This window comes from Pteronotus mesoamericanus, unplaced genomic scaffold (assembly GCF_021234165.1).
Source record: "Pteronotus mesoamericanus isolate MK-2021 breed Mesoamerican mustached bat unplaced genomic scaffold, CSHL_Meso_final contig_68, whole genome shotgun sequence".
Classification (NCBI taxonomy): domain Eukaryota; kingdom Metazoa; phylum Chordata; class Mammalia; order Chiroptera; family Mormoopidae; genus Pteronotus; species Pteronotus mesoamericanus.
Genome location: NW_026555234.1, coordinates 2,712,767 through 2,734,925, shown reverse-complemented (window position 1 = coordinate 2,734,925; position 22,159 = coordinate 2,712,767). Strand labels below are relative to the sequence as shown.

The following is a 22,159-nucleotide window of genomic DNA, read 5'->3' as shown; positions in this document are numbered from 1 at the left end:
TTTTAGACAAGGAAACAGTCAACTTGTGAAGAGTTGACAAGGCAGAGGTGTTTGAGCTTGGGAATAAATGCTGAAGAAGTAACAAGGTTTGTTCCTACGGCTGTGTGGCGTGAATTCTGTCTCTGGTGGTGAGGAAGCCTCCCTCACCCCTGGTTCGGGGGGAGCCCCTTCATGTGGGAGACCCATCTCCTGCTCTTGGGGGAAGAGGAGGGTCGGAGCATCCTGGCACCAGCCGTTCTCAAGTGACTAATTGAAAATAGCGTGTCACTGTGGCACGTTTTGGGGGAGCATAGTCTGCTCCCCTCCACAATTAACTGCACTGGACTTTGAGAAATCTAAGATTTGAGGAAAGTGAGGCTATTTCTAAATTTTACTTTTAAGTCCCTTATCAGAGTTGAACTCAAAATGTCACATAAAGAGCCATTATGTCAGCGTGTGGAAGCACTTTGGAAGGAGTCTTCTCACTGGCACTAGAGATCCCATGCTGCGCCCCGGGTTAACAGGCAAGGCGGCGGCGGCGGTTCCCTGGGCTTGCGCCTGTGTCCGAGAGTTCGCATGGCCTCGGGGCCGCGAAGGGCGTGCTGTCTTAGGAAATGGAGATCTTGGGTCAGCAGCAGCGCATCTAGGGAGTTGACAGTAAGGGGCTTGGCTTTAAATTCCTCCCTTCTGCTGCCACTTACCAGCTGTTCACAGGGAAGTCCCTCGGACCCTCGGTTGCTGCAGCTGGGGAAAGGGGGCAGAGGAGATGATGCCGAAGGTACTTGCATTCGTTTCCTGTGGCTGCTCTGACAAATTACCACAGACTTGGTGGCATAAACCCATGCAGATTTATTCTACGGTTTCGGAGGCCAGAAGTCCGAAAGCAGTCTTCAGATTAGGCTGGAGGTATTGACTGCGCTGGTCTTTCTAGAGGCTCCAGGAGAGAATCTCTTCTTTCTCTTCCAGCTTCTAGAAGCTGCCGGCATTCCTTGGCTAGTGGCCACGTCACATCTGTAAAGTCCCTTCTGCCATGTAAGGTGTTAGTCACAGGTCCCGGGGATTAATGCACGGGCATGTTTGGAGGCCACTGTTCACTTTTAGTGACAGTCTGGCTGTCATCACGAGGTCTAATACATAGTAAAAACCTTGTAGAAGGCACTCAGTTCTGAAATACATATAGTGACTTGCATGTTACAGCCGGCCCGAAGAGATAAGCTGTGTGTTTAGGTAAGTGCCTAATGCATATTGAACAGATGCTTGATGTGTCTCACATTTAAGCTGAGTGAGCCTGTGGGCTTGGGTTGGCTGACGTCCAAAGTGTGTGTGGCACAAGGTGCTGGTAGGAGGCATGGGAGGCAGAGAACCCTTGCGGCCCCGTGAGCACAGAGCATCATAGCACGAGCCACCTCCACCTGCAGGAGTGGTCTCCAAGCAGCCGTCCCCTTCCCGGGGCTCTTGGAAACTCAGGTTTCCCTCAGGGACAGGGTGGGCACCTGTGTAGGGCAGTGGTAGTTTGAGTGCTGGTCTGCCAGCGACCCCGGCAGCGACGGTGTTCATCTCCGTCCCGGGGCCAGGCCCCGCTGAGCTGGGAGGGAGGGAGGTCAAGCCCACAAGTGCCGAGTGCCATGCTCTTCCCAGAGCCGCCTTTAGTTGTGAAAAGACCACTGAAGTCCCGGCTCTCAGACTGTCTGGCTCTCAGACTGTCTTGCGGGAGATGACTGTTAATCAAGCAGTTGTGTAATTGCAAGCTGTGATGAAGCGCTGCGAGGGAACAGCCGCTGCTGCTGGGACAGAAGCCCCTGGGGCTTTGTGGAGCTGTTGGGGGACCCTGTGGGGCGGGCGTGGTCTGCAGAGCCGCTGGCCCCAGCCTCCCTCTGGCTCCCCCCGGCCCCCGGCCCGGCTCCGCGCCCCACCCCAGCCCCCGCCGTGAAGAAAAATGGAAAAATGTCAGTCCTACGGGAGGGTTCAGAAAAATGCCTTAATGAATGCCCATTCAGGTTCCTCTTAGACCGAAGTTGTTGACATTTTGTTTTATTCATTGCATTGTGCCTTTTTCTATTTTTAAAAAGGAGGACCGTTTGAAAGTAAGTTGCAGATATCATGCCTGTTCACCCCTATGCATATCTGCCTGTAGCTCTTCTGAGTGGGGACATTTCTCCTGTGCATCCATGAAGCTGTTAACACACCTTGGGAAACTCTCCGGAGTCCCATGGAGCCTCTGACCATGAGCACGTTTGGATCATGTTCACTACGGGACACGTCCGACTTCCCCCAGGTGCCCGTAGTTACATGTCCCTTTAGTCTCTTAATAGAAAACACTTATTCTGCCATTTTTTTAAATGATGTTTACCTTTTTTCTTTTTTAATGACCATGGTCAAAGATCGATTCAACACATTGTGGAGATGAGTAAGATGGTGACATTGAGAACAAGGGCATTTGAGAAACTAGGCATTTACAGGCATACAGACCATTAAAATAAGATCACTAATTTAGATTTAAATCAAACTAGTTGGGACGAGAAAACAATGGACTTTGGACTTATCTTTTCCATTGGACATAAATCCACAAGTAATACGTCACCTCACAGTGTCTGGGCTCACACTGTCCTGGGGAAATAAATGAGCTTCCGGCAGGCGTGTTAAAAATTCCCAGGGAAGAAGTGAAAGGCCACTTCCCCGCCGCTGTCCTGTTTCATTTCCAAATTTTGAGTAATTTTTCTTAACGAGGTTTTCTTTAATCCTTCCAGTCAGAATCAACCTCTCCATTTTTACCCCATTACTTTTTTTCAAAGAAGGTTTTCCACAAAGGACAACCGGTGGGACCTGCTGTTCACGCGTGTTCCCCAGCAGGCGGGACTCGCCCCCGCAGCCGTTGGTGCTTCTGGTGCGCAGTCCTTGAGCTCTGCGCTCCGGAACGGGCGGACTGAGGCATTTCCCAAGGCACGTCTGCAGGGCCGCCCTGGCCGGGGAACGCGGGTCTTCAGTCGCTCAGAGGCCGCAGCCGGGGCCACACACTTGCGGTTCGACCTTCCTTACTGAGCGGGTCGTACGCGGCTCCGCACCAGGTTAGTGGGCTGGTCCTGAACGCGGCCTTCGGACCACCTCGTTCCGGCCTGGCCCCGAGCTCTGCTCCCTGCATCCTTGCCCGCCTGGGCCGACTCCGCGGCGCCTTTCTTCCTGTCCTCGGGCCGCGCACCGACACTCGATGTGAGCAAGTTACCCCGTTACTTTTTAAAAATGGCTCTGCTGAGGCGGAGTTACTGCACCCTAACACGCACGCGCCACCGGGCGCGCGCAGCGGTTTTTCGCGCAGGCACGCACGCAATCGCACACCTACCAGGGCAGCCCTGCTTCAGAGCGCGTCCGCCCCGGGGGGCCCCTCCCGCCGGTTGGCGGCGGCCCCCGGCCCCTCCGGCTTCAGGCGGACCGCTCAGTTGCTTCCTCACTGCAGATCCGTCTGTGCAGCGAGCTCCATACACATGGGACCGCACACGTCACCCTCCGTCTGGGCCCTTGGCGGCGCGCACGCCTGCGCCGCCCACCCGTAGCGCAGGGCGTGGGTGGTGCGCCCCCGCCGATGGCGTCCGGGCGCCGGGTCCACGCGGCAGGGGCTTTCGCGTCGTCCTTGGGGGTGGGTCTTAGGGGCGGTGCTGCTGTGAACACCTGCACACAGGTCTTTCTGTGGGTGTTTCATTTCTCCTGGGGGGCGGGTAGGAGCGTGGTAGGTGTATATGGAAGCAGACAGGACAGTGCCGCTCTTTCCCAGGTGAGGCGAGAAACGTCCTGTTTCTCCAGAGGGTTGCCACCACTCATCATTGCCTCTGATTGTAGCCTGTGGACGCCACAGGCCTCACCGGAGTCAGGAAGTTTCGGGCGGCACCTTGGCAACGCGGTTTACCCAGAAGTCCGCTGAGTGTAGCCGGGGGCTGCTCGTCACGGGGCTGGCGAATTTCCCTCACAGGAGGGTCTTGTGTTGTCCCAGACCAAGTTCGGTGGGTCTTCCGACACGCGGCCTGCGGCGGGCCAGAAACAATCGCGCATATTTTAAACATTTTTAAAAATTGCGGGATAATTTGCAAACAGTGGAATGCTCTCCTCTGCAGTGTGCTGTTTAATTAGTTTTGATGAGTAATCACTGGTCAGATTCCTGTCCGTATGTATTTTTGTGTCTCTGATGTTTTGATCGAATTACTCCTATTGTAGAAAACATATGACCCGCACGAGGGTCTAAAGAAGAGGATAAAAATTGCTCACCACCACGCCCTTACCCCACGCTGCCAGCCCTGGTCGCTGGTGTGAGTGCGTCTCAGGAGTGTACGTTTCTCCCTTTTCAAAGGCGGACAAAGCCCAGCTTTGCTGTGTGCCGGCGCTCGCTGCCTCCTGGCGGGAACGTCGCCCGCCAGCCCGAGGTCCGTGCGGAGGCTGCAGCCCAACGCGCTGCTCCGAGCGGTGAGGCCGCGCGGGCTGGGAACGGGACCTCCAGCATCCAAACCCCTGCAGGCGTCCCGTGGGGCCTCCGGCTCCCTACCCAGCGAGAAGAGGGAAGCCTGGGTCCACCCGCCTCCCCAGCGCCGCCCCCTGCGCCCAGAGTCCCGGGAGCCAGGCCTGACGCGCCGACACGGAGCGCGCGGATCGGCCGCGCGGCATCTGTGCGCGATTGAGCAGACTGCCGCCCCCGCCCGCCCAGCCGCCGCCCGAGGCCCCTGCACCGCCGCCGGAGCCTGCTCGCCCGCCCGGGCATGGAGCCGCCGGCCGCGCGCCTCTGAGCTCCGCGGCGTTCATGGTGAGTGGGCCCGGCCGCCCGAGCTGCTGCGAGGGGCCTGCTGTGTGTCACCGGCCGGAGGCGCCTCCGCGGGTGCACCGGGCGCTTGGGTGTCACATTCATCTGTTCAGCGAGAGAGCGAGCAGGGAGCCTGCCTGGGGCCGCGCGGTGCGCCTTTCTCTTCCCTGCCCTGCTTTGTGTCTCTGATTCCACGGAATGTTCTAACAGGGTTCAGTTTTAACGGGTGTGGTTAGAAATTTTAAGGAGGAGAGCCAGTGCGCCCTGCGACCCTAATTTTTACCACTCAGGATGCGATTGCATCCCGTCTTCGGATCCAGGTTAGTCCGGGCCAGGCAACCGTCTGGGAGGCCTTGTCGGAGGTCCTGGCGGAGGGAGCATTTGCCTGAGGATCAGACAGCGCCCTGTTTGCTCGGGGTCGGGTCGGAATAAGGCGGTGGGACTGCCGGAGCAGCCAGGCTTGTTAAAACCTACAGTTCGGTTGCAGTGCACGTCCCTGTGAGTCCACGTTGTAACTTTGCTGTTCTCGGTGACCTGGGAGGAATGTAACCATTAGAAAAGGTCTCCCAAGGGTTGGTTTCCCCGGTGCCAGTGTTTCCAGTCACTTAGAGAGTGCTTCCTGGGAAAATAGCGCTTGGTAAGCCAGGGAAAGCACTGAAGTACGAGGGGCCCCTCAGGCTCCGCGGGGACCTTCTTCGTGTGAGGTTGAGCCTCAGCGGTCAGTGGGGCCGCCTTTCTGAAAGCCGAGCATTGGTGAGACCTGCACAGGCCCCTCTCCCCACCAAAGACGAAGACAGAGCGGGTCTCCTGTCAGATTCTCAAGCAACGCCTCCCTCCCCAGAATCGCTGGTACGAATGGCAGCGTGGAGGCCGCTGCAGTGTTCCGGGACTCCCCCCTCACCGCGTCAGCCCTGTTAAGCGCCCTTAATGGGAAGTACTGTGAAAAGCAATTTTGTAGTGAAGCAAGGACAGTAATTAATACTCCCTGTCATTGTCTGGGCACCTGCTGTGGCTCCATGTTTATGTTAATTCATTCTCATTTAATCTTCTCACTTAGTAGATGGGGAGACAGGCTTGGAACGGGGAAGGAGTGTGCTCAAGGTCAGGCTGCTGGTCCCGGCGGTGCTGGTCCAGACCCAGGCCGGCTGCTGTTCCCAGCTGCTTCACCCACAGGCTGCGCGCACAGTGCCGCGCTGTCTCGGACGTTGGTTTGTGTCCCGTCTTTTCAGAGGTGCCACGCTTGATTCCATACCCGCCTCCAGAACCCTCAGTGGTGACTTTAAAAGGCTGACCTTGCCGCGCATACAGCCGAGTCAGAGACGTAGGCCCCGGTTGTGACTGGTGTCCCCTCTCCTTCTAGCTGCAAGAGCTTTCCCAGCAGCCAGGGGCTTCTCCTGGCCAGACTGCCAGCAGGACCGGCCGCCTTTCAGCTCTGTCCAGCTCTGGCTAGCGGGGACAGCCCTCTTGTCATGCTACCAGGAATATGTTCCCATCACCTGAGAGCCTTGGTCTTTTCTTTGTTCTCTTAAAGCAAATGTCTGTTGAGGTAGGTTTTCTTCCTTTTTTAACTGGCCAATGATGCACTTAGTTCAGGACTTGGATGCCCTTGTCCTCTGCCTTTAGCACTGCTTGGATCCTGCATGGGCTGTAGACCCTGCCGCAGGGCATGGAGCAGGCTCGCCGCCCCTCACAGCTTACGTCCTGGCTCTGCACCACATCCAGCTCTCCTGCCACCCTCCTTGTCCCCCAGCTCTAGTCAGATCGTTGTTGAGACCTTAAAATCTAGAGCAAACAACTTTGAGCGTCACTCTCTGCTGAAAGCGCGCCTGCTAAGCCGTGAGTGAGCCGGCTCCCGAGTGCCGTCAGGAGGCCCCGCCCCCGTGGCCTGGGTCGCCCTGCCCTCAGGGCTCCCGTGGCAGGTGGCTCCCGTTCTCGTGGCGGTTTTCACAGTCTGCCCTGGGTCCCTGGCCTCTGCTGGCACCTTACGTGCTCCTACGAGAGTGAGCCCTGCAGGCTGGGTCCCAGGGTCCCCTGACGCCCTGGGCCCGTGTGGCCCCCGCCCAGACGCGGCTCTTCCCATCTTCTCGCGGCTAAGTTTGTTCTGCTCATGCCTCTGTGGAGCTGAGGTCCTGCTCAGTTGCTCTTGCCTCCTGCGTTTCCCTGACCCTTTGCCGGGTTCCCAGACGGCCCCCCACAACCCAGCCCCCTGTTAGGTGCGGCGTGATTTGTTGGCTGCTGTCTCACCGGTGCTGGTCTTCTCTTCCAGCAGGATCCGCGCCGAACTGCTCAGGGCAGGGACTTGACCTCCTGTGCTTCTCAGTTAGTGCCTTGCGAACTTTTGTGACATGACAACCCCCCCTTCCCCCAACCCTGGTAGACAGTCTGAGACTCGATGCACAGGTGAAACCAGGTATACAACGGGAACAAACTGGCCTTGCTACATGCACTCTGATGCTTTTATTGTTTGGTTTTTTTTAACGCTGGCAGGACCACTTAAACTGGCGACTAGAACTTTGAAGAACCCTGTTCTAAATTCCTTCTTGAACAGGGCACTGGAATCCCGTGCCGTCGTTTGAACGGCGGTTTATATTGACAAGCCTGCAGGGCTTCTGCTCAGCACAACAGTGAAGGGCATTGCCACATGGTTTAAACCAGGAGGCTTCAAACTCAGTCCCATAAGGACCCCGAGCAGAGACCAGCTGTCTACTCGGCAATAACGAGTCAGACCGGGGTGCCCCCGCCCCCCCCCGCCGCCGCCTGGCACCAGAGAGGGCACTCAGACAGCGGACAGCTGTGACGCACGTCCTCCCAACATCGCGGGCGTCTCCCAGTGGCCCCCATTTTGCAAATGGGGAAGCCGAGGCCCAGCCAGAAGCAAGATGAGTTGCCTGAAGTCAGAGCCAGGACTGAGAGCCAAGACTTTTGCTTCCAAAGCCCTAGCTCTTGCCACATCGCGCGCTGACCCCGGTGTCTCTGCAGACTACTCTGCCTCTGTTCCCCAACTCCCCTCGAGGACCCTTGGAGTGAACAGTCCTCTTTCTTGTTTCTGAAGTTGGTTTGTCTGGGTTGGAAAATGAGCTCGCCGTTGGCCCCTAGGCAGCCGTGGGGGAGCTGGATTTGGAGCAGGATCTGCAGCAGCTTCCGGTGCCATTCACACTCTGAAATGCTGCTTCGAACTTTGAAAAGGGTTGCCCTGGGGTTTCAAGTACAGGCAGGCCAGGCGAGGCCACATCTCTTTCTTTAAATCATATAATGCCCTGTGATTAAAATGTAAGCGTGTGCACTGAATTCAGTAGTACAGGTTTCTGTCGTAGTTGAAAAGCTTTTTTAGGCTGAATGTGAATGATTAAATTACTCCTGGATCATGTCTGAGAGTGGCTGCGTGAGTTTTGGAGAGGCGGTCCTCTGAGAAGGTGGCCACAGAGCCTGGTGCTCGGCCTCTGATCCCGGTTCCCCAGCGGGGCGAGCCGCGGCCGTCTCTGGGCCTTCCCAGCTGTGACAGGGGCAGGACGCAGCCCCTCCCTGAGAGGGCGGGGAGGGGGGTGCTAACTCGGTGTGTCTGAAGCCCTTGACAGTTGTCATTGCTACCGCTTGTTTGTACCAGAGCTTCTGAGCTCCAACCGAAGACAATTCATGGTGTTGGTGGTGAGTCAGGCCTTTAATTCATTTTCCTGCTCCTTTTCCTAAGTGTTCTGTTTGCAGACCTCGCAGGGCCCCTGATCGGGGCCTGACCCCAGAGCATCTTTTCTGCCCCTTACAGCTGTCAGGTCCGAGGGGAAGGAGGGCGTGGCCCCCAGCCACCAGGGTCCGTTCTCTGCGCCAGAGCCTGTGCTCGCAGCCACAGTGGCCTCTCTACGCCCTGGTCCTGCAGGCCGGCCCGCTGGCTGTGTCCTTGAGAGCAGTCAGCTGCCACACGTGTAAAATGGGCTGCCACTTGCCACGGAGCTTGTCATGAACATAAAGTGAGACAGTGACATGTGTAAAACGCAGAAGCATATGGAAATGGGCGTCCAGAATCTGGGATGCCTCACTGGTGCACGCACATCTTTGGGCTTGAAAACACTGTTCACTAGACCAGAGTTGGCCAGTGAGTGAGCAGCACCGTGTGGGGCACTCATTGCTGATCCTCATTAGAACGCGGCAGGCCTCAGGCTCCTCAGCACACAGCTTTGGGTGGGTTTCCTATAAAATTCAAGACTTCGACTTCTAGGCGCCAGGTTAGAAGCTTCCTGCTGACGGTGGTGTTGCAGCTGAGCGCCCGGCCACGGAGGTGCTCAGATGTTTGGCCCGCTGGAGATGGGCGTCTGCGGTCCCAGGTTTCGGTCGGTGGAGGCCATTGCAGCGTTTTAGTGGAGCCACGTTAGGTCGGGGCACGCAGTGTCAAGACGCCCAGACTCGCACATCCAGGTGCACAGAAACGGCCCCGCCTGCGCCGTGGCGCACTCCCTGGCGTCGCCCGCCTGCGTGGGGATCGTGTTTCCTCTCCTCTTGCGGGGGCCTCCATAGGCTTTTCTGGCTGAGAATGATTGCTTGCCGAACAACCTTACCAGTAGCACCCCTCTTGGCAGCTGGTGTCAATGGAATCCATTTAGCAGTTAATCCCTTTCCACTCGTGACACTGCTTCTGTTGTCACCCGGGATGGTCGTTTCAGCCTTAGGTTAACTACCCATCTGCCTGTCCCGTCCTCCCGGGGGGACCGCCTTGTCTCTAACGGGCAGTGAGACGGTGCAGGGGGCTCGGTTTAATCTGCAGGGGCTGAGGGCACGCACGCTCACGCCCGCAGTGTCAGAAGCGGGCCTCCGTGGCGCCGGCCTGCTTGGCTCCCCCGAGCCCTTCTGGCTGAGCGTTTGGAATGTGGGTCACCAGGTGCGATGGCGCCGCCGTGACCCGGTTGCAGAGGGGCTCTGTTACATTTCCAGAGCGTGGCACCGCCGTTTGTGGAACACTCACAGGGGTGGCTTCATACACGGATTTTCAATTTTCTGTTTTGATGTTTCTGGTTTAAGAAATAGAACAGCTTTTATCATGTTTATGCAAAAAATTTTAAACCATTCCTCATTTTAGAAAAGATTTAGAGGGCTAACAAACATACATGAAATGCCACGGGCTACCAGGATGAGGGTAGGGGATCGGCGGGGCGTGGGGTATGAGGCGGGGCCGGGCTCAGGTGAGTGCCCGCAGTGGCCCTTGGTCTGGCTCTGAGGTTCCCGGTGGCCGCTGTTAATAATCAGTTAAACTTGAGAGCATCCAGAAAACATAGCCCTACCCCAGGGGAAGCACAGGAGGCCTGGGGCGATGCCTGTGGCTGTCATAAAGGGGTAGCTGGGACAGCGAGGTCCTTGGTGACCTTCCCACCAACCTGGGGAGTCCACCGTCCTCGTATGTCAAGCGACGGCCTGCGCTGCAGGGCCGTACAGCCCCTTTCCCGGGCAGTTCTTCCTTTTGAATAGCAAGAGATCTTTCTGCCCCTCATCCTCAAACTCACCTTAAAAGAACTTAACAACAAAAAACTCTTGCTTTCAAAAGGGCTTCATCCTATCAGAGTTGGTCAGGCCTGGAGTTAACCCTGGGTCCTTTGTCCTAGGAATATGAAGACAAGGCTGGACGACCTAGCAGGCCACCCTCCCCGAAGCAGAATGTGAGGAAGAATCTTGACTTTGAGCCGCTCTCCACCACCGCACTCATCCTGGAGGACAGACCCGCGTGAGTCCTGCAGAGAGCCTGTAGCGCATGCTGCAATGGATGCGCACACCTTGCCCTGTGGTCGGTGTTTCATTGGGGGAGAGCGAGAGGCCCAGGAGGGAAGGAGAAGAGGAGGAAGCCATAGCACTCGTTAAAAATGCCTCTTTATTCCCTATTTTTCATTTTAATTTAGCACTTAAAAATACTTAAGTAGCTCTTAAAAATTATAGACTGGCTTGTGCCTGCACGCACACACTGGCAGTGTGCTGGAGGTCGGGTGCTTTGGCCACAGCCCAGCACTGCCGGGCGAGCAGCGCCTGGACTGGCCTGCTGGGCTGGTTGGGGCCCGCAGGAGCACGTGCTCTTAGCACGTCCCTCCTCTGGTATCTCCTGTTTGATGGACTTCACATTTCTGAAAGGGAGCTCACGTTTTATTTCTTAAATTGGATTTGTGTTTGCGCATCACATTCAGATGCTTAGAACTGTGATATACATTTGTGTATAAAAACAAAGCTGATGCTGACTGGCTGGTGCTGATGCTGACCGAAAAGTGATGGGTTCGATCCCGAATCTGGGCGTGTGCAGAAGGCAGCTGATTGATGTTTCTCTCTCCCTTCCTCTCTCTCCAAAATCAATATAAACATGTCCTTGGGCGAGGATTAAAAACAACCAAACAAAGAAAGCAGTGAACCACGTAGCTAATGTGACACTTGCACGCTTGCAGATTGGCCAGAAAATGTGTTCCTACACATACATAATATACGCTTTTAGGGTTCCCTCCTTCCCGGGTTGCTTTCAGCAGCTCTTAGTGCATTGCTGTCAAACCAAAGTTTCTTTGGAACCAGGTGAAAAAGCACTTAAAGTGTTTATCTCTATTGGAATTATGGGCAGTTGTTACTTTCTTCTTTCTACTGATTGTTATACTTCAAATATTTTCACAGAGAGCTTATTTTACTTTTGTAAGAAAATACTTTTAGATTATGAAAGAGCTGTGACTTTGTCATTTTGATGTATTTGAGCTTTTCAGTTTTTTTGTAAGTAATGCTTCAAGTTTTGTTTCTCAAAGAATTTTATTTGATATTCATAACGGTGAAAAATTATTTGTTTTCTATCAAGAAACCTCCCAGCGAAGCCGGCGGAGGAAGCTCAGAAACACAGGCAGCAGTATGAAGAGATGGTGGTGCAGGCCAAGAAGCGAGGTAAGGGAGTCACCACGCGTGCTGCTTACGTAAGGCAGCACAAGATGCTGCGTCTGTCAGAGTGTTTTCTCTTTCTCATCTGGAGCCCTAGAACCTGAACTGCATTGAATGCTTTTAGTGTTTCGAAATTTATAACTTTCCACCCAAAACGTATGCTTCTGTTAACCTCATTCCTGGTAGCCTTTACTCAAGGAAATAACACTTTGAATTTACACTGGAAAAGAGACCGTCCAGGGCGGCGGTTTTCATGCCGCGCGCTGCAGGAGCGTTGGCCCTGCGCAGCGTCTGTGAGGCGGGCAGGGACCGCTCTCCCGTCGGCGCTCGGGCGCAGAGCGGGCGGCAGCCGGCACGGCCGTGGCCGTCTGGTGTGACTGCATCCGCGTCATGCCCGTGTATTTGTGTACGGCAAAAAATACCTTTTTGGGTATGTCACAGAATTTTAGTGATTAGTTCATGTGTGCCACGAGATGAAAAAGGTTGAAGAGCACAGGTTTAGGGTAAAAACACTGGATTTGAGAAAGCCTCAGCCAGGAGCAATGATCAGGTCCCTCCTCCCTGCGCTCAGTTTTCCTTGTGTGTAAGAGGCGATGGGATTCGTAAAATCCCTTGCAACATCCTCTGGGTCTAGGATGTTTAAAAAGAATATGTGGTCAACATAATGTAGTCTGTTCATACGCTGGAATGTTCCTCGGCCTGAAAAGGTAAGGAAACCCTCACCCTGGCTGGTGCAGCCTGAGCGCTGGCCGATGAACTGAAAGGTCGTCAGTTCACTCCCCAGTCAGGGCACAGGCCTGGGCTGCGGTGGGAATTGTGCAAGAGGCAGCCGACCAATGTGTCTCTCCCACATTGGCATTTCTCTCCCTTTCTTTCTCCCTCCCTTCTCCTGTCTCTAAAAATAAATAAGTAAAATCTTTATTTAAAAAAAAGTAAGGAAATCGTGGCCCATGCCTCCGCCTGGGTAAACCTTGAAGATGCTCTCTGTTCAGTGAAATAAACCGGTCAGGAAGGACAAACAGGAACAGCGTGTGACTTCGCTTCCCTGGGACCCTGAGAGCAGTCAGAATCATAGGGACAGGGGGTAGGATGGGGGTCACCAGGGGCCAGGGGAGGGGGGGTCGCGTTCAGTGGGTGCGGTTTCGTTTTGGGAAGATGGGCGCATTCTGGGGGTGATGTCGGCGATGGTTGTGTGACAACACGAGTGTGCTTAATGCCGCTGACGGCGCACGTAAAACGGTTAAAATGGCCCGTTTTGTTTTGTGTATTTCACTACACTAAAATACAAAAAAGTATATGTACAGTGAACGTGCGGTGTTTCTCAGAGTTGCTGTCATGCACTGAGAGTTACGCTCACACTGCAAGGAGTGAGGCCACAGCTCGCACTGGGCAGGGGCCTGGGCGGGCGCACACGAGGGGCTTCTGGGGTCTGGTAACGCTGTTCTCTGACTGAGATGGTAGATGCGCAGGTTTGTCTACTGGATGATGATTGATCGTGTTTTATTTGTGTAGCTTTCAGTAGGAATGACCTGCTGTGAAAGCTTGCTCAGAGACAGACAGCACCTGAGTGTCCCAAAGTCCGCACGGTAGAAGCGCGTCCCGGGAGGGCCCCCACGCCCTCCATCGGCGCCCTTCTGGGGTTTGTGCCACATGCCTCTGAGAGGAGCCACCTCACTCGAAAACGGTGGAGACCCGTTAACGGATGTTTTCTTCCTCTTTTCCGTTGTGATTTCCAGAGCTGAAAGAAGCCCAGCGGAGGAAGAAGCAGCTGGAAGAAAGGTGCCGGCTAGAGGAGAGCATCGGGAACGCTGTCCTCACCTGGAACAATGAGATTCTGCCCCACTGGGAGACCGTGTGAGCCTTGCAGAGCGGGCGCCGCTGGCCCAGACGTTTGTCTCTAGGGGCCCTAGGTGGCGGCGGGGCTGCTTGTGGGTCATCGCGCCGCCTCTGATGAAGCGACCTAGGGTCAGCTCCCCGGCCGTGGCTCAGCTGCACCATCCCTGGATCCCGCAAACGCTCCCCCTGCCTCTTGCAGCTCACCTCCTGCCCAGCAGCCAGAGCGGTCTCACGCCCAGGCCTGTGCTGTTTAGAGCCGGAATGCCTTACCTCCTCTGAGCCTCCCCTGCTCCCTCGCTGTCCCCCCAGGGCGCCCTCTCGGTGGGAGCTGAGGGTCTCTGCACGTGCGTCCGCCGCCTGCAGCGCCCTGGCCCTGTGGCTCCACAGCTGGCTCGTTCTTTAGAGCTCGGTCTTTGTGGGGAGGACCTCCTACCCTGGCGGCTGGAGGGGACGCCCCTGGCTAGGCTGCTTCTGTCGTCCTCTCTCTCAGAGGACAGTCCCCCGTGGCCGGTGCCCAGCAGGGCCTGGCAGCTGCTGTCATCTTGACATCAGAGGGACAGCTGTAGGTCGTTTCTCCCTGTGGTTCAGGACGCGCAGGGCAGGGTGTGGACAGCAGGTGCCGCCGGGAGCGCAGGTGCCAGTCTCCTTTCTGGGCTTGTCCTTTTCAACCTGACCCACCTGTCAGGCTGTGGGGACCTCCCTCCTGGCACTTAGCTGAGTGTCCCTCAGTCTCATTCCAGGGCTCAGATGGCCCCGTTGAGGGTGTCCACTGGGGAGGCCGGCATTCCCCGGAGCCTGCTTTTCTAGGCAGTGCCTTTCCTGACCAGGCTGGGCATGTCAGGAGCCTCTCCGTTCCCTCAAATGGGGCCCAGTGACGACAGTTGAGGTCCTCAGAGGCCTTGGGCCACCTCCCTGTGTGGCTGCAGACCCCGCCCCGCCCCTCCTGCCCCGATGGCACTCCGTGTGGCCCGGATGCCGCACCCGTCAGCGGCTTCCACGTAGCGCACCAGCTGGGTGCCAGGCACAGCGCCTCTGTTGCTGGGCACTCTCTGGTGACCACAACAGCCCTCCAGGGGGCTTTCCTCAGCTTGAGCCCAGAGAGGAGGAGGCCTTCTCAGGGTTCCAGGGAAGCCTGGAGTTGGGGTGCAGGCCTGGCCCGCCACCTCCGCCACTGGGGCCCCGTCAGCGGGCAGGGCAAGTCCCTGTGCGCAGCAGGCCTCCACAGCTTTGAGCAGCTGAGCGCCCCGAGTTCGCAGAGGTCGCTGCACCAGTAGAGCTGGGCAGCTGTCCCCAAGCGCTCCCCCGTGCAGGAGGGGGCGCGGAGGCTGCCCTGCGCCTGCACCTGCAGCTCCGCGGCAGGGCCCCCGACCCCCAACAGCTGTCAGCAGCTCTTGCAGCAGCGGGTGGGTTCCTGTGGGTGCACTTTCTGCTCTGGACGTCCTGCCCTTCCTTGACATGCTTAGACCACTGCCTGCTGCTGAGGATTTGGCTCCAGAACGGAGCCCTGAGCTCCTCGGGCTGGTGGCACCCTCCCTGCCTGTGCAGTGTCCTTGACGTGCCTGTTGCTGTAGGCACCCCGTGGCGATAGTCGTCGATCTACCGGTCTCCGGGACGCAGGAGCATCGGCCCGCTGTGCCGTGCACTCCTGCTGCCGTGGCTGGGGGCCGGGTACGTGGCCGACGCGTCCTCAGGGAGAGCCGGCTGCTGACCTCGCGCTCCCTCTGTGTGCAGGTGCTGCTCTAGAAAAGTGCGGGACCTGTGGTGGCAGGGCATCCCTCCCAGCGTGAGGGGCAGAGTCTGGAGCCTGGCCATCGGCAACGAGCTAAACATCACCCACGGTGAGTGCCCGCGTGGTCGCGTGGTCGCAGGCGTGGGGACCGCCCCCAGGGTCCCGGGGCGTCTCCGCTCCTGTCTGCCCTGGTGGGAAGAAAGGGAAGCGCCGTTGGGCAGCTGCGACTCCTGTGAGGCCAGGCCGGGAGACTGTGCCCTCCCAGAGCAGGAGGCTGTGGGCGGGCCTGGGCTCACTCCCAGCACCTCAGGTGCCTGGGGACCCAGAGGTGGCCGGCCTTCTTCCTGACCCCTTCCAGCTTCACTTGAAGAGCTGGCAGCACCTGGGGGTGTGATGTCAGGGCTGTAGCGCCAGTGGGCGGAGCTTCGTTAGGACCCCTTCTCTGGCCCCATGGAAAGCAAACCTTGGTCAGGACGTGAAGGGGAAGGGAGCAGAGGTGCGGGGCATGGTCGCGGCCCTGTTGTTTTTTGTGACATTTTTTTCCAGGCAGCTTCTGTATAAGCACCTCTGGGGCAGGGGGGCAGCAGTCTACACTGGGCTGGGGGCTTGAGGTCCTAGGGACTAAAGTGTCGACCGGGAGGTGAGATCGGACCGGCTCCCCTCGGGCTGTTGGGCTCCCTTGCGGCCTGCGTTCCCTCAGTCTGCGCGTGCCCGCCCTCCACCCCCGCCCGCCCTGCGCCCAGCACTGCGTCCCGGCGAAATCCGGGCCAGCAGCTCCCCAACTTGGGATTAAGTGCTTACTAACGGGTAGTCTTTGCTTTTCCCTTTTTCCTCCCTGTCTGCAGGGGACAGGAGCGCCTTCCTCATCTTCTTTATGTTGTTTGCACCCAGTTAAGTGCTTGTGGAGGTGATGGCAGCAGTTGAAGGCCTTGATTTTAAAATAGATTGATTTGTATATTTTCTGTGTACCTGGGTTCATGCCATTACGGTTTTGCCTGGTGAGACCTTCGTCCGCCCGGTGACTGCCGCCTGGCCCGCCAGGGCTCTCCGTCTGGAGCCACCGCCGCTCGCTGGGCGGGCCACGTCGGGCTCCTGCTGAGCGACCCCCTCTCAGTTCCGTGTGTGGCTGACCCGTGCCTGCCGGAGACTGAGCATAGTCACTTGAGAAGAAGTATAACATTTAACTTGGGTTATACTCTTAAACTACATTTAAGACACATAGTTTTTAAAAAGCATACCCAAAAGTAGAGGTTTGGAGAAAATGTGGATCAGTTATTCCAGTCCTCGTTCTTGAAAGTTTCCTAAACGATCAACAGCTCTGTCAAACGAAGCCAGCTGAACAGCGTGCAGGGTAGTGTGTGTGTGTGTGTGTGTGCGCGCGTGCACGTAATTGTGGGCTCTGACTGATGCCTGGGTTGGTTTTATTTAAATTAAAATCTTCTGTGGACTATATCATTGATAGATTAGGCTAAATAGCTAATTAGCCAATTCCAGGTAATCAATTACACATCTTGAAAGTTTGTCTAACTCCTCCTCTTGGCTCATGCTGTATAAACGGCGTCGTCTTGCAGGATTAGCTGCCGACGGCCCCTTGCCACCACTGTTACTGGCACTTGGGACGCTGGGCTGCCCCTGCCATGCTCTCCGCTCTGTCCCTGGGCCCCGCGAGGCTGTCTGCACACGGCAGGCCCTCCAGGAGGGTTTGTTGAGTGACGAATGTATGAACGAATGGATGGATGGATGCCACCTTATTAGGTCCTTCTCAGCCTCAGTTTCGCTGCGCATTGATGAGCCAGGATGAGGACACAGGTGATTGTGAAGTCCAGATGCTGAGGCCAGGCACTGTGTTAGGATCTTCACCTGCTTGTCTTATTTAACAAGGGTGACTGGTACTGCGACCTCAGTCTCCTGGTGAGAGCTGAGCGTCCGGAGGAAGGCCGAGGACGGCCCGGCCTGGCCGGCGTGTGGCGGGGCCAGGGCCCTGTTGGCTCTGGAGCCCCAGAGTCGTGCTCTTCTCGTGGTTCTGCAGTTGGAAACACACTGAAAGGTGCCCTGTTGTACGGTCACTACTTCACTCCTAGGGGACTGGGAAGAGGGTGTGCCCTGTTCTAACGTCCCCCCGCCCGCCCCCAGCGGGCACACAGTGGAGCCGGAGGTATGTCCGAGCTCGGGCCTGCGGACTCTGGCACCTTGAGGTCTGTGCTGTAGCTGTCACATACCTCACTTGGGAAGCGGGTCCCAGGCGTCAGGGGGCACACAGTTGTATTCCTTCTCTTCCTGCCGAAATGACGGAGGCTGGGCCCTCCTCTGGGAGACCAAGAGCAGCCGGAGGCTCCCGACCCCGCAGCCTGCAGCTCCGCCCTCGGCAGCGTCCGCATGAGGATGCGTGCTGCCCTGGGGAAGGAGGGTGGTAGGAAGTCAGTGCACAGTCGTGCCCTCTCCTGTCCGCGGACGAGCAGCGATTGTTAAATCAGGTCCTTCGTGAGGCTGGAAGGTCATTAATCAAGAATTCACTTGTTGGGGCACGAGAGAGTTTGACTTACAGTTTAATAAAACAGTGTGCACTGCCCAGAAGGCAGCTGTGCTCTGCTCTATCTTCCAAAAGTAGCAATGAGAAAGGAAAGTGGTAGAAATTCCCTGGGGAGTTGCAGTTGGCATCTTCACGGTCGCTGGTGGCCCGGGCCTCGGGGGCCCTCGGGGGGCTGGAGGCACCTGAGACAGGGCGGGGGGCCCGGCAGTCTGTGGGCCCTGTCGGTACGCTCACTCCCCCCAAGGGAGGGCACATGGAGACGCCCACGGAGGCCCGTGTGCAGCGGGAAGTTTGCGAGTGCAGAGGGCGCGGAGGAGATGTGTGGGAGGCCTGTCTTGATACTTCTCTGCCCCAAGAGCCCCTCTGTTTGGAGGCTTTGCCAGGTTTCTTCATGCATCACTTCCGGTGCTGTGGGCGTGCACAGGTTCTGTGCTGGCCTCCCCCTCCCTCCGTCAGTCCTTGATGGTATGGGTCTGTTTGCTGAGGATGCAGATGTGAAGGGAGGACCCTCATGGTCTTACCCCAGGGAGCTCACAGTCTGGCGGGAGCGATGGGCTCACAACCCTAATGCCGCTGCTGCCGCCGCCCCCAGGCCGGCTGTGCGGTGGAGGGAGAGGCCAGGTGCAGCGGTGCGGGTGCTCCTGTCTGCAAGCAGGGAGGCTTCAGACAGCGCGGGAGCCTTCAGCCTACTGGGGCGGCTGGCCTTAATGAGGGTGCAGCCTGTGGTTGGACTCACAGCGCCCCCACGACGCGGCGGCGTGTCCGCTGGCGTTTCTGAGGAAGCCACTCGCTGTGCGCGTGGCACTCAGCCGGGGGCTTTTCTTCCAGAGCTCTTCGACATCTGCCTTGCCAGAGCCAAGGAGAGGTGGCGGTCCTTCAGCACGGGCGGCTCCGAAGTGGAGAGTGAAGGTGCGTACGCCGCCGAGGCCTGTGGCCCTGCTCGGGGTGCGTCATCACCCGGCAAGGGAAAGGTGCTTGGCTCAGGCGGTGCTGGGGCGAAGCTACAGAAAGCTTTATGGAGAAGGGGGGTTTTCTTTTTTTCTTTTCTTTTTTTTTAAAGAGTGAGTTTGTTGTTTTTGTTTTTGTTTTTTTAAAAACCCTTTTCTAAGAAAGAGAACATGTAGGGTCCTGCAAGGGGCTTGTGCACTCACATGCCGGAAGGCCGCCTGCAACCGCCGCGGCCTCCCTCGCTCACACTGGCGAGGCGAGCAGCGGCCTGGCACCCAGGGCGCTTGAGCAGCAGCTTCGAGAGCAGCGTGGGCACTGCCTCCCAAGACACCGAGCACCGCGTTTGCTCGATGGTGCTTTCAGCGCCCCCCACAGTGTGCAAGGATAATGCTCTGCTGGTTACATTGTGTCTCCCTCTTCTTTTTAATCATCACCTGAGGATATGTTTACTGATTTTTAGAGAGAGAGGAAGAGAGAGAAACAGCAATGCAAGGAGCACTGATCGGTTGTGTCTTGTATGGGCTCCAGCCCAGGCCTGTGCCCTGACCGGGAAGCAGACCTCGACCTTTTGGTGTGCAGACAGCGCTCCAGCCAGCTGGGCCGCCCGGCCAGGGCTCAGCAGTGTCTTCCTTACTGATCTTTTAAAATACCATCTACATGGTATCAAAAGCCAAAAAAAACGTAGCCCAAGTTATTCACGAGTACTCACTGGCCAGAGGACACAGGTGTCCTGTGGCCATACTGCTCGTGTGGTCTGAAGTTTGTACCAGTGATGTTTTAGATCCAACGATGAGTGTTTATTGTTTGCTATTCCTTGAGTGACTGTGTGCACATTCCCTTCCTCATCCTTAATGCTTCCGCTGACTGCTGATGAAACGTGGTAGTGAACGAGACTTTGAACTAGAGATTTCAAACTCTAGAAAATACCTGGTGATGATCTAGCGTTAGATGGTGTGGCACGACATTTGCTTTTTTTTTTTTTCAGGTGACTATGAGGGTGCACTTGTTAAAGTTGGGGACAATGAAACACATAGGGGCTGAGCACAGAAGGAGCAGCAGGAGAGCCTGCGCAGGCGCCTTAGCTCGCTGGGGGGCCAGGGGAAAGGGGGTGCGGGGACAGGGCTGGGGCTCAGCCTGGGACCTGCTGCCGCTGCCTGTGGGGAAAGAGGGGGTGGGGAAAAAGTGGGGGCGGGAATGGCGTGGTCCGCCCCCCAGGGGGAGAGCGCCTGGCATGTGCTCCTCGAGCAGGAAGCTCTGCGGACCGCTGGCTTGCGTGGCGATCCGGCCTGTGTGTCTGAAAAGCTTCCCCGGTCCCACTGCTGTGGCACCGCCAAGCCGTTGAATGACGCCGTGTCCGCTGCCTCCGAGAGGCACAGTGACTCTCCATCTTTTGATAGATGCCGGGTGTTCAGCAGCGGACAGAGAAGCCAGCCTGGAGCTTATTAAACTGGACATTTCTAGAACATTCCCTAACCTCTGCATCTTCCAGCAAGTAGGTGGTTGTGATTTGTTGCTTTCAAGTATGTTTGTGTAAAAGTCACAGATGTCAAACTGCGTATATTTGCATCAAGTTTGAAAAGTACCTGGGCTTTCTGGGGGAGGGGCAGGAGGAGGAGGGGGTCTTCTGTTAACACACTGAGACGTTTAAAAACAAGAGTCACTGATGCTTCCTGACAAATGCTCACCGTGGCCACATTCCTGCCTTCGCAGGCAGCTCTGTGCTCTCAGAGCAGACACGCCGGGGCCTCTCCGGGCCCTGGGGCCGCTTCTGCAGCTGGGGCCACGCGCGCCGAGGACGGTCCCCGCGCGCCACTGTCCGAGGGGCAGAGGGGAGCCCTTGGCGGCCCGCGGGGCTCCGGGGCAGGCGGGCGGGCGGGCACGCTGCTCGAGCCAGCGTGGCCACGGGACGGGCGTCCTCTCCGGGGAGGCGCTTGCCCGCAGGCCCCGGGCTACCAGCAGCCGGAGTCGGGGCCAGTGGGGCAGAGGTGCCGGCAGACACTCGCCCAGCAGCCCTGCTTGACCCCTGCCTTGTCCCGTGCATGATGGTTCGGGTCGCTCTGCCCGCGGCCTTTCTGAACCTGTCCCTTCTCTGCTCCCACTGCCTTTACTTAGTTCAGAGCCTCATCTTTTCTGGTCGCTCCCACTGCCCCCGGCCTCCACGCATGTCTCCTAGCCTTCTCTTCCTCTGTCCAGTCACCTAACTGCCTCCAGAGCGACCTTGGAGTCTGCCGTTGGATTCTGTCACTCCCTTGTTTCTGCCACCAGACCTGACAACACTGGGAACCCGGGAAGGGGGCGTGGGGCAAATCAGAGCGCCTCAGCGACGGGCCACCCGGAATGAGCGGGAGCTGCCGAGTTTGACCCTTGGGCCTTGCAAAGCCGTGGGTGTGCCCCGGGCACTCTGACAGCGCCGAGGGGTGAGGCTCGCTCCCCGGTGGTGTGGCCATGGGGCGGGGTCAGGGTCGGTGTCGCTGGGGAAGCGGCCCTTAGGTTGTGCTTGGACTAGGCTTAAACGACAGTCTGCCAGAGAACGGAAAGACGTCCTAGGCAGAAGGACTGGGATGGAGGTATCAGACCCCTGCGGGGTTGGCGAGCCCCAGTTCCCTTTGGGAGACAGGGCCTCACTAGCGGAGCGCACAGAAGCCACGCAGCCCGGGCCTCTAGACGCTCCTGACTCGCTGGCTGCTCCGTGTGAGCCGGGAGCCGCTGCGGGCGCGCGGCTCTGGAGGGAAGCGCGGCTCTGGAGGGAAGCGCGTAGGGGCAGGGCTGGCATGGGGACGGCGTCCTGGGGGCCCGACGCCTGTCCAAGTGGAGGCCCAGCCCCTCCCGTTCCCGGACCCCGTTGTCCTCGCGTAGCATCCTTGGGGACACAGCTGCGCTGGCTTTGGGAGTCACTGGGTGATTACTTGGTGCAGAAAGAGGGGCACCTTAGGGTCCTCTTTTGAGCGGGTTTAGGACAAATGGCTTTTCTCTTTGCCGCTGGGTTCCTCTGGGCGTGTGTCCCTCCGTCTGCAGCTGCCACAGTTGCAGATTCCGTGAGTGCAACACGGTGAACGAAGGGTGGGGCGGAGAGTGGGAGACTCGAGCCGCCCAGGCCTAGCGGAGGACGTTTACAGCCAGGCGCTGCGTCTGCTGCCCCCGCCTTCGCACCAAGGGGAGGATGTGCGGCGCCCGAGCGAGGAGGACACGAGCACAGTGGCGGGAGCCAGGGAGGTCGCAGGCACGCGGCGTTGAGAGAGGTTCCGGGCAGCGCTCTGAGTCCCCCACGTGGCCTTGGGCCGGGCGCTGGTCGTCGGTGAGGCCACCAGTCCTCGGGAGGCATTGGGTGCTGCCACGGAGGCCCTCCATCCCCCTTCTGTCGCCCTCTAGCCCAGACTGTCCTGTTTTCTGGCCCCCCTTTCGGTGTTTTCTCCTTTGTCCCTCTGTGCTCTGGAAGTGTCACTTTCCATGTCAGAACGCGATGGTTCGGGCCATGGTGTTC

General features: G+C 57.6%; 1 protein-coding gene across 6 annotated transcripts in view; it reads left to right on the top strand.

Moving 5' to 3' along the window:
- The window catches only part of TBC1D14 (TBC1 domain family member 14), an 89,576-nt gene that overhangs the window by 49,915 nt on the left and 17,502 nt on the right, over window positions 1-22,159 (top strand). For 4 of the 6 annotated variants that reach the window (XM_054581911.1, XM_054581913.1, XM_054581912.1 and 1 more), the window contains 6 exons: window positions 10,345-10,463; window positions 11,559-11,641; window positions 13,372-13,489; window positions 15,203-15,309; window positions 18,559-18,639; window positions 20,076-20,170. In XM_054581911.1, the coding sequence (XP_054437886.1) occupies window positions 10,345-10,463; window positions 11,559-11,641; window positions 13,372-13,489; window positions 15,203-15,309; window positions 18,559-18,639; window positions 20,076-20,170 (603 nt within the window). Of the gene's footprint in view, window positions 1-4,671; window positions 4,763-6,200; window positions 6,306-10,344; window positions 10,464-11,558; window positions 11,642-13,371; window positions 13,490-15,202; window positions 15,310-18,558; window positions 18,640-20,075; window positions 20,171-22,159 lie in introns of those variants that run through there. The other 2 variants (XM_054581916.1, XM_054581915.1) reach the window with 2 other exon arrangements.